Source organism: Liolophura sinensis, chromosome 7 (genome assembly GCF_032854445.1).
Source record: "Liolophura sinensis isolate JHLJ2023 chromosome 7, CUHK_Ljap_v2, whole genome shotgun sequence".
In the NCBI taxonomy this organism is placed as follows: Eukaryota; Metazoa; Mollusca; class Polyplacophora; order Chitonida; family Chitonidae; genus Liolophura; species Liolophura sinensis.
The window spans coordinates 38,055,327-38,067,623 of NC_088301.1; the positions used below are offsets into that span (position 1 = coordinate 38,055,327).

The 12,297-nt window shown below is 39.1% G+C and overlaps 1 protein-coding gene across 1 annotated transcript in view; it reads right to left on the minus strand.

The window, feature by feature from the left end:
* Window positions 1–8,059, minus strand: part of LOC135470071 (DNA-directed RNA polymerase I subunit RPA1-like) — a 29,979-nt gene extending 21,920 nt beyond the window's left edge. The window contains exons 1-8 of the mRNA XM_064748804.1: window positions 8,004–8,059; window positions 5,022–5,273; window positions 4,471–4,598; window positions 3,802–4,015; window positions 2,247–2,481; window positions 1,646–1,913; window positions 1,018–1,176; window positions 491–631 (exon numbers count right to left, since the gene is read on the minus strand). Of these exons, the coding sequence (XP_064604874.1) occupies window positions 491–631; window positions 1,018–1,176; window positions 1,646–1,913; window positions 2,247–2,481; window positions 3,802–4,015; window positions 4,471–4,598; window positions 5,022–5,187 (1,311 nt within the window). The 5' untranslated portion in view covers window positions 5,188–5,273; window positions 8,004–8,059. The remainder of the gene's footprint in view (window positions 1–490; window positions 632–1,017; window positions 1,177–1,645; window positions 1,914–2,246; window positions 2,482–3,801; window positions 4,016–4,470; window positions 4,599–5,021; window positions 5,274–8,003) is intronic.
* Window positions 8,060–12,297: the final 4,238 nt, after the last annotated feature.

Consider the following 12,297-nt stretch of genomic DNA (forward strand, 5'->3'; position numbering starts at 1 on the left):
TACAAACTTAAGTATTTATTTATTTATTTCACTGGTGTTTTATGCCATGCCGTAGAATATTTGTCTCATACAATCACAGCCTTTATTACGGTGTGAAGAAACCAGGCAGGGGAGGCCCACGACCAACCGCAAGCTACTAGCAGACCTTACCACATAACTCACGGCGAAGTCAGCATTTGAACTCACAGTTACCACATTATCTGGCGGCTCTCAGGTCTTTGCTGAGTGCTAGCATGCTAACCACGTGGCCACACATGCCCACAGGCTTATTTAACCAATATGTGAACTTGTTTACAGTGCCTTGACATGACACCAATATGAAGTAGATAGTAAAACTTAACTGATTGGCATGGAATCACTAACAACACTGTTGTCATAGCTTCCACAACTTTATGATACATTTCCCTAATGCAAAACACCCTAATTTATGATGGCAAGGTTACTGAAGGAAAAGATTAAGTATGTACACAACCTTTCAGCAATATCTCACCTGCTTGATACCTGGTTTTTTCTCACTGCTGATTTTATCCAAATCGCTGTCCACCACACAGTTCACATGTGCCTGCAGACGCACCCATGCATTATGCAGTTTTTCTGTTAAGTTGTCACCCGGGACATTCTCAATGGAACTCTGTTAATAAAAACATGATGTGCTATATTAATGCCTTTCCATGAACAAGCAAACCCTTCACTGTCATTTCTGGAAAACACTAGTTCACTTCCTCGCAGAAGAAAGGTTAAAAGGTTAAAGTACAACAAAAAGTTTTGTCCTAAAACCCTTCGAATGTTTTTTTTTTTTTCTTTTTTGGAGAAGAACAGTTTGTAAAAAGAAAGATGATATTGCTGAAAAGTTAATGATTTTGACAAGATCTTACAGCGGACAGAGATATTTATACTATTTTTTTTTACTTCTATTTATTGATTTGATTGGTGTTTTACGCCATACTTCTTTACTTCTAAAAATTATTTACATATGTTAAAAAAAAAGATTACAAAGAATAAACAAAATATACATACTGGAGTAACTGTTTCTGTCTCCGTAGTTTCTGTCTGTCCCTTCAAGCTGTTCCGCTTGATCTCTGTGAAGATCAGTCGCAGGGTGACAGAGTCAAGAATACACTTTGACAGGTTAACTGTCTGTCCATTCTCCACTTTCATGTCTCGCATTACAATCACCTTCAAGACAAGAAACAACACAGCTAAAAAGTGACAGACTTGAAATGAAATAGTATCAAAACTAATTGGCAGCTGTGCAAGATGTTGGCTACTAAATCTGAGTAACTGTATTTCACTTGTTTCATATGCAAAATCCCCTTTCAGAAGCACATAAAGGCCCTAAAACGGAAGTGTTCATATCTACACTTAAGTCTTTCTCAAAGAAGTTAATTAAACTTCCGCAAAATCTATCAGTGACCCTCAAAGGTGGATTTATTAATCTGAATCAAGCACAAATGTGCCACAAGAAAAATGCTAAACTTTAGGTGCAATACAATACTACTAATTTTATTCCAGGTTGATAATGCAACTGTTTTGAAAAATTTACATAGGGGAACTTACTCTGAAGGGAAGACTAAATGTCAACAAACATTTTTTTTTACCATTTAAGCATTAAGGAGATAATGTAATTAACATTTTAATGACTCACCGGACGAAAACGTGATGCTGTCACAGGAACCACATCCATGAAGAAAATATCCATTGGGTGTTTGCTTTTATTTTTACCCAGGGCTCCAAACAGGCTTTTTAGAACAGCCGAATCTTTTTCCCAAAGCTCTCGTAAGTGATTCCTTGCCTCCACAGGAGTCAAGTATGTCTGACCTGCAGCCTTCTGTAAGTCAGTCTGAATGTCTTCCAACCGTTTATTTCCCAGAATACTTCCTTCCATGTCACCATTTTCAGACTCTTGCTGTTTCCTAAGGAAGTAAAATCTTACAACTGTACGTTGATAATTAAGCTAGCAAAACTTCCAAAAGGCAACATTTTATGCTTCAAAAGAAAAGTAACAAACGCTTTTCATATCAAAACTTTATTTACCTATATTTGCACAATAGCGACCAGTTTCATTAGTGCAGGAAACTTGAGTGACATACTGTTTACACACATATTTTTGTGGAAGTGAATTAAACAATTGCTAGAGTGCACAAAAGTATCATTACCACCAAAAGAAAATCCAACTACTTTAGCAAAACATTCTACACTTGATAATTTTAAAATACAAAATATGGCTGAATAAATTTCAGACATACCTTCTCATTTCCATAGCCTTCTTCATTGTGTCAGCCATAGCAACCTGTTGTTGTTCTTTGGTACGACTGAACACACAAATTTTACAGTTGTTTTCAGCCCGGAGTGTTCTCAAGAACATTTGACAATGGGGGCACTTTCCTCTGCCACCAAAATTGTTCTTCAAAAAAACTTTAATTAGCTCTTTTTTCACCTCCACTATATTCTTCACATTTTCAAATGTATTGCGCCTCTCAGCTGAAACAAATACCAATAAGCACATGGTCCATTTTAAATTAATGCATTTTAACTAAGGACAATGGTCTGGAGGTTTACAATACACTTTCTACCATTCATACAATGTCAGTCTTACCTATTTATTTCACACAAAGTTACTGAACACATTTTTCACTTTCATTTTATTTTGCCTGAACAATATACTTGTTCCCTATGCTTGGAAGACCTGTTTGGAAGGGGTTTTTTTTCCACGTTTCCACACACATACACATGTATGCTTCAAGGTTTCCTCAGAGGGTTTTGTTTATTTAATTTATTTATTTATTTGATTTGTGCGACTGATTGAAAAATATTTTCGGCCAGCATTATGATTGGAGTAATTTGAGAAGAGGAAGCATGAACTGGAGCTGGTTTTATTGTCGAGAAACTATGTTTAATTTCCATAGGATATTTTTTAAATATTTTAGCTTTTCTGAAATGTGTATTTTGATCAGGCGAAAAAAAAAAAAGTTGCAAATGGTATATGTTTTCCACGTTACTGCACAGAAAACAGATGGTTAGCAGTCAGTGCCTTCACGGTGTCTCACTCAAAATATTAAAAAAACATATATATAAAAAAAACTGATTGGTTTACAGCTGGATATATTAGCGCTGGGGGCAGCCTTTAGTTATGGGTTGTAAGGAATGAAGGAAGTGAAGGAAACTGGAGTGCTGGAGATAAATTATCAACCTTTGGCAAGTTACTTACACACTCAAACTCAAACCATCCCATGTGTGACAGAGATAAATGAATACACACTTCATGTATACTGGTGGAAGACAATTGCACCAATACACGACAAACAACGACAGCAGGTCAATCTACACATGCCCTGTCCAAGAATGGGATTGAACCTACACCCTGAGTCTCAAATTTATCCAAAGACAAGCACCCCAACTATTATAGGGCATATACTAGAAATAACTTTGGATACTTTCTCACAATCTGCATTTAATGGAACATCCCATAATATTGCTACTGGTACTGTGTCCAATTTCTTGAAGCACAGTCAGCCCAGAAAGCCCTTAACTACAATTACAATATCTGTTATAGGGCCAATTCCATCAAAGCCTTTTCAGATTTCAGTCAAAATTTAAAACCTCCTCACAACGCTCAGTGTTCGGTACTGGGAAATTTATACACATTTGTCCTCTGATCAAATTTATCAGGTGGTCAAAATTTTAATTTATACAGCCCCAACTTGAACTACCATGACAAAATATGTTAAAGTGACATGCAGTGCACTTAACTACGTAACACTAAAGTATGCTTCATGAAACTGAGGGCAGAACTTTTTTTACCTCTGACTTTATTTGTGTACTCTCCAAGCTTCTGCTGAATGACTTCCTCACTGGGATTGGTTTCCACGGCAAGGAGCTCCCCCATGATGTCCCTCAGGTGACCCACAGCTGGCAAGCACCCCAGCTCAAGAACTTTTAACTCATGGATGAACAAGATGGACTGTGCAGTTGAAGCTTGAAGGCGATGGCAGTGGAAGCATGTCCCTCTCAAGATCTGACAGTTATCGGAATTACTTATTTATTCATGCATACTTGTACATAATTACTTTACACAACATAAATTATGGGACTGTTGTTTTCCGTTAAAAATTTAAAACTAGCAGTCAAACCTTTTTTTTTATAAATCTACCTAATGAATCAGAATAAAGGCATCAATAGTAGAAGTTTCACCTTAATTGAAAACCTGTTTATACCTGCTGCACAAAAAACTGACAATATTTTTTGTCAGTTTCACGTGTGGAGGAAACCGAAGTGTCTGGAATAAAACACTAACTTTAAACTGGCACGCTAATCATGTCAAACCCTGCTTGTATAGGATAAACACTTCAGTTCAACCAATATAACTGCTGTAATGCAGGAAAACATTTCATACTTGAACTTTAACAACAGTTTTATTCAAACTAAATGTCGCTATCAAAACTGGTGTCATCATTGCCCTGAAATGCTCACCTTAATGAGAATCTGGAAGTACAATGGGTTGTAGACTGGCAGTGGCAGCTGTATGTGGCCCATGTGACCAGGACAGTAGATGTAATTCTGACCACACGTGACACACACATCATCTCGCTCTGTAGGACCTGAGACAATATAAGGTCAAAGGTTCACACTCATGTTTAAGCCAACCTTTCAAAGTTGGACAGTGAGAGATCTTGGAAAGCATAAAGATTTCAATATGATATATTAATAAGTATAAGCACAATGGAATAAGAATGTTTTAAAAGATTTGAGAATTTTGCAAATATTCAAAACAATCCTTAAGCAAAAAATAATAAGGCCCCTAGAAAGCATTAGTCAGATGACTGGTAATCCACATTAAGTTTCATTGTGATATAAGCAGAGCATTAACATCAGTCCATTAGGTGGACACTGTTGTCATTAAGTTTCACCATAAGTACCGATGTCACACAAGTCATCCTTACAGATCGACAGCCAAATTTTGAATATATTTAATATCAGCTATACACTATTGACCTTGACATTTAGTTTTAAATAAAACTCACCATACGCTGGATCATACAGTCCTCCAATGTTAGGATGAAGAAGATTGTCAAAGGATTGTGGATTTACAGCCTCCTTCACACTCAGTGCAAGAATTTCCTCCGAAGAGTAAGTTGAGAAGCCCATACTGCTTAGCCGGAATCTTGGTACGCCATGGATCTCCATCATGCTATCTTATAATTGGTTCCCACTTGCAAGTTACCTCCTCTGTCCACAAATTTCCCTCAGAAACAGGACTCCTTTATCATTGTTACCTAAGGGAATATACATGTTTATCGTAAATCGAATTGTGTCAGTCAATATGTTCTTGATATAATGTGCATGTTCTATCAGTCAGTGGATGTATGTATTTTACATTTTGAGGACAAACACCTTATACTTTAACCCATGTTACTAACAAGACCATTAAGAATGTGTACGACATACATCAATATATCTTCATATTATCCTAACAAAGTAATTATACAGGTGTAATGTCAATTGTAGCTGCCGTGTTTTCAGGTTGGAGAAGCATGACATCATACATCTAAATAAAAAAGGAAGCTTTTACTCCATGCGCTAGCATAAACATTTTATATTACCCAGTAGCAGTGTCTAGATTTCTTGTTATGAATATGAGATTGGGCCTAATCAGATTTGTAAGAGCACAAGATCGGTTGACTTATCTGAAGGAAATCTACCTTATGCACCAGGACAGTGCAGAATCAAGTGTCAGGCGGTGTGAGTTCTCACCAAAAAGACTATGTGTAACAGTATTTACTGTAAGGTTTTTAAGTTAAAACAGCATTTCCACAATACTGTGTATTATTTTTGTTTTTTGTCCACATATCAGGGCTCAATTTTAAGGATTTTTCCTCAGGGCAATCGTGGCCTGTCTTTGATGTTGCACAGCACAGAAATTGGCTGCCCGGACAGTTTTGTCTACAATTTTTCATTGACAGATTGATACATGTATACGTATTTTCCCAACATGGTATTAAAACAAATAACCAACCAAAAAAAAAAAAAAAGAAACTGACACTTATTACGAGTGAGTGTTATGGTGTCTGAAATATATCACATGACACCAGGCTGTACAATGTTTTTTCTGACTGGCTCTGACTGGCTCTACTTGTGCTACATGTATAACACTCACGTAACTAAAAGTGAAACCAGTGCTTACAGATGAAGACATGAGTCGTGTGTATATGTTGTTGTTGTAACAGAAATTCAAAAGTGATGACAACTTTAGTGAAGCCGGCTATAAATTACAGCATTAATGAATTTGTGACAGAAATAATTTCATATTTAAATACAACAATTCGAAAAGTACATGTAAATTTCGAACTTTTGAACACCTTTCTTACCATGCGAGCTATGACAAGATTGCAGCACTTGCCGAGTTCACTGTTTCATCCGTAATGGCAGTGTCAGTGAGCCCTGTCTAAGAATCTCATTTCTAAAGACATCTGGTCGCCCCCAGCTGGATTTATTTACTGACCAGAAGGACTGTCCCAAAGACATTTGAGCAGTGTCAGGCTGATGGGCATATGGCTCTTGAAAAAAGTGTAAATCACATATATAATTTTCATGTAGCTTGATTTCAGGCCGTGTGTCTCCCAGCTAACATAGCATAATGTAGTGATGGTTCCTGTGAACCAGGATAACATGATGGTCATGGGAAGGCTGAAATTTGCCCATCAAAATTTTATGTCGAGCACAAAATATTCTGAATTTGATTTTGTAAATTTAACTTTGTGTACAAAAAGATATTTATAACTGTTTATGAGAGGGCTCTGGTATTGTTGACTCAATTTGGGCTGAGCTAAGAGTAGATCGAACATAACATTTACATTGGAAAATACATGTGGTGTGTAATCTGAAGCCCTGTCAGAGAACAACATCATGAAGTCCACTCCAGACAATGTGGGGTCGTCTACCAGGACGCTACTGTAAACATATTATCCCCGCTGGGTGTTTGAATGGGGATACCAGGTGGAAGGAGGGTTGGGCTTGGGTGTTAGTACCAAACTTTAATGAGGACAGTTTTCTTTTAACATAGTGGAGGGGGGCAACACAACAATGTACATGTATGGTAAATCTGGACATGCTTCTATCATAATGGCTGTGAAATTCACGCAAACCCGCAAAAATACATGTAGCCTGTTAGGTTTGATATTTTCATCGGCCAGAGGTTATTTTGCACTTGCCCGTGGAGTTAGTGTGACAGGGATTTAAGGCTTTCCATAGGGGAATTCAGTCGTCTCTGACGACCGGATAATGCTTATAACTAAGCCCTGCAAATCTTAACTGTATTTAAGTCCAATAAGAGACAACCAGATTCAGTGCTGCTGTGTAAAATAATAACAACAGTATAACATGCTTAAACCTTGAAAATGTAATTCTTAAAACATAATTTGATAAAACACTTCGTTTCAAATTGTTGTGTATTTCTCCATGCAGGTTGTGGCACTAATTCTACTTTGATGTGATCATGCATAATTTAAATGATATGGATAAAGTTTTTGTCACATTAGCCTCGTACTTATTACTGTAGGAAAGTTTCAAAGTGCTTAGAAACTGTTTTTGTTTCATCTCTCCGGTTTATAGACCATTGCCTATTACGTTAGTGTTACTGGTTTGCAGAGAGGACCCCGGTTTGATAGAACACAGTAACTTCACACACTGCATCCTACAGATCATTCATCCTCGATCATCAGAATACCTATAAAAAAAACTTTTGTCGTTTCATCTGATGACATTATAACATGGTCTACACTGATGTTATACACAGAGCGTTTAAACTACTACTGTACCACATGTATAAACATGTTGTTGTTGTTGCGTTCACGAACGGATTCTGTAGTTCCTCCACGTCGCATTAAATCTGCTATTTCAATCCTCTAAGCTCTAAAATGTCATTCCCATATAAGTAGATCATTACATCCCTCACTGAAATTTAACCAAAAACATAGAAGAAATTGTAGATTATCTTTTTGACATACCATTGCGCCAGTTGTGTTTACGAGTTACCGTCAACACGTGTGTCCGTCCACTGGCTCCAGAAGTTAACTCCCCTTCTTCGCCAAGCATTATGGTCTCTTTCACATTTGTTTGTCGCAACTTCGCCAGTAAATATTCTACCGGTATGTATTATATGGTGGACTTTCTACTTTAATTTTCACAATTCCATGAAATTCTTGTTATATTTGCAAGTGTTATTTTCATTTGTGTTACCCCCCGGCCCCACCACCAACTTTAATGGTAGGCCTACTGCTGACACAGATATTATTTGAGTAAAGATAAAGTTTTAAAATGCCTGCTACCGGTACTTAATTATTAGCAACATTTTGTGTTATATATCTCGTATGTAATAGGCCCCTATTGCTGGATATGGTGTATAAATATAATGACCTCAGTGATTAATTGCTACAACTAGCGATATCAATCAGCCAATCACGCATGTATGAACGTACACGGTAAATAATGGTGTTCTAGCCTCTTCCAGTGTTGACAACAACAACAACAAAAAAACGAAATTTATCATTACGGCTATAGACGCACAAAATGGAGGGCTCCGCGGTTCTATTCACAGTGCATAGCTATGATGTATTGCATAGCTATGATGTATTTGTTTGATTATTGCTGTATTTTTCCAATGCAGGTAGGCCTAGGCTACTCAGAAATGCTTCATTTAAGCCAACGCGAATGATGAGCCGGGATTCCCAGAGTAAACAAGAGTAAACAATCCTGAGCATTGGCAGGTCACTGGCGTGGGTTATAGGGGTGAACTTGACTATAGCGATTTCCATTGCAACAAAATTCATGTGAGACCACACGAACACTTGGACACTCATATACTGATAACAGCTGATGTAAAGCTCAAGGCCTGTAATACCCATTGTTTATTGAGACCATTTCTGGCGTAGTCTCTTAACACATTGAAAATGGTACATGTTGCCGCCCCGCTTGACCCTCAGCACTGAAACGATACAGTAAGAAAACAGGATTGGTTGATCCGGTGTCACTCTATGTGACCGGGTGATGTGTCATCTCTAGTGTCTTCGGTCTGATACATCAGTTGCGCCAGCACTTTAACTGGTGTCATGGATTCGCCCTGCCGCCAGAAGACACGGCAGGCCAAATTCATAAAGGTGTATTAAGGTGCGCGAGTTAAAAGGTAAACCACATATCTTAAGTGGGGGGTGGGGGTTAAAACACTATTGCTCGCTGACAACTAAGTGACTGTCTAATCCGTAAATAAGGAGCTCAAATGATCGCTCGTTTAGCTATGCGCGGATGACTTTAGGTTACGCGTCAGCCGTGTCATTGTTCGAGAATACACTGTGACGTATTTTGGTTCGATTTTATCAAGACATTTTCTAAGGATAAGTCATTTAGTCCAATAAGGTCTACTAAACTGACGATGACCTCTACTTACTGAACACTTGATGCGCATTCCTTTTTAAATGCATGGAAATCTTTTCTTCAGAACCCCATATGATCTTTCAGTCACTCGTCTTCTTTTTCTCTGAGCGCTATTTTAACTCGATCTCTCGGTGTCCTCGGGTTGCGAACAGACGTTAAATCGAATTAGCGACACGTATATGCCGGGTCTGCAATCAAAATACCTTGGTATTCTCCAACCTGGAATTTACGGAATAGTTTTAACTCCATAAATATTCGACAAATGGAACAAAGAAGCCATCAGTGAACAACGCCTTGGAAATGCGCAATATCGTAAAACCTGCCAACAAGTGCCTCTTATTTCTTGTGCTGTATCGGAAAAGTGAATGTCTCTTCAGAGCATAAATTACGGCAGTGACAGGATGAATAGCACTATAACACCACTCTTGTGAAACTCGGCCTTGGATGTACACATACCTAATGAATCCCTGTTGCCATATGTCTGAAAAATTGTTGGGGCCTAAGTACGATATAAAAAAAACCAAGTACACACACATACAGGACTACGGTACAACTATTAAAACAAGTGGGCCTATCGCGGCCAAGTGCCATGCACTTCCCTCAGAAGCATTTGTCAGAAGCAAATGCAACTATATATGGAGAGGAAAAAAATAATATGACAACGTTGGAACTTAATTAGCGTATATTTTTGATATGCTTCTTTGACAGTTACAATGGTCTCCCTTTACGTCTCTTTGGAATTGGATGTTTACAACTGTCATCTGGACATGTCGTAGGCCTATTACAGACTATGGTATAGCCGGTGGTATGCGGAATTTACCACTTCCCTTTTACTGCGACTCGCTTCAGGTATATAAGGTTTTCATATTGATCTATTTTGATCACGTGACGACTTTAACGAATAATTTGTTTCTAAATTATTTATGGTTGCATGGGAGACGTCCTTTGGCCTCCTTTCCCATGCCAACACGTAAAACACAACATACGGCCAGTCTGTCTTCAAACTGACGATGGACGACAAAGAAAACGCTGGCAAAAGGGAAAAGACACCCACGAGTAACAAAGCCCAGCGTCATTCTGCAAGTAAAGAGAAGACAATGCTTGGATTGCGAGTTGAAAAACCGGCGGTAAAACCCAAGCCGTTAAATTTGGAAAAATTTGGGAAAGCCGCCACATCCCTGGGTCTACAAGATAGTCATCGGGAACTGAACCATGAAACCAACACAGCTCTTCACGAGACACAAAACGATGGCCATAAATATCGCGCTCAGAGGGCTCACACCGACCTTGCCCGGCCCTCAGGACATCACTCCTATGATCATGAACGTCACGGGTATCACCGTGGACAAGAACAACTCTTTCACGACCACGGGCATCACAGGCATCATGGCCATCACCACCACCACGAGCATGGACACCGGGGAGCTCAGAACGCTCACGACTATGGACATCACGGGCACCACGCCCATGATCGCGGTCATCACGCTCATGATCGCGGTCATCACGGACACCATCTCCATGACCATGGGCATCACGCTCACGAGCAAGGACATCGAGGACACCACCACAACCATGACCACGGCCACCATCACCATCACTATCATCAACACGATTATGGGCACCACGGGCACCATTGTTCTCACGACCATGGGCACCAACATTCCCATGGCAATCACGAGTTGCACGGTCATCACCACCACGACCACAGTCACCATGCGTCACACCACTACGGCTATGACACCCATGGACATGGGCACAATAGCCACCACCATGGATTCCACGCCCATCCCCATTCAGAAACATCAAGGACGATTGGAGGACGATCGCGCAGAACGTATTCAACAGTTTCCGGCGATCACCGCCACTATTCCGGAGACAATTACAGCGTCTGCTCAGCTTGCACTGACATTGCTTGGGAGAACACATACAAAACGGAACCAGACGACGGTGTGGCAAATGGACAAATCAGGAAGATTATTTTGGATGTGTTAAAGGAAAGATTACAAGACAAACAATACGACCCTCTGGAGATGCAACTGGAGAGTCGTGCCATCAGCGACATCATCAAAGACAAGGTGAAGGCTCTCAGATTGTACCGGTTCAAGCTGGTCTGCCTGATTTACATTGGTCAAGACAAGAAGCAATCGGTGCAGATTGGCTCCCGTTGCCTATGGGACCACAGATGCGACAGCTTCGCCACTGCCACTCTCAGATTTGGTGATTTCTACGCAACTGGGATGGTATTTGCCACTTATTTTGAGTGATTATTTCCAGTTAAGCGCTTTGGCCGTTGATATGGTGTTTGATGAGTGAAACCCTAACATAGTTAGGATTACGATGCTTTATCTTTGCTGTGAGACAAGTATACCCATGCCGTTTTGAGAAGTTGTGAAAGTTGCTTCTCCACCACAACAGTCATCCACTGAATCTCATACTTAAATACTGTAAAATGTATATGAATATCACTCCATTGAGAAATGAGAACGTGTTTGTTCTTTAAATAATTATTCCACACAGTAATGAAATAGATGCCTTTGTGATATAGTGACCAAGCTTGAATTGTGTATACCGTTTGTTAGTTCTAGAATTGTATATAGGCAAACATTTGTACACATATCACACAGTCACATGCGATATAACCTTAGAATCATGGCTGAAAAGTTGTTGAAAGAGAATGAGTATAATTGCGTTATTAAAGTTCTTTTCGGTATATAAATATTTCATCCATGCCCTTTTGAAATTTGACAGATATGTGTGTTATGTGTCAGTCTAAGTTTGAGCGGAATTAGCGAGGATATAAAGAACCTGGTGTATTCTCTATACCGTGATTATTTGTAGTGTGTTCCTTGTACATAAACTTGTAAATAAACA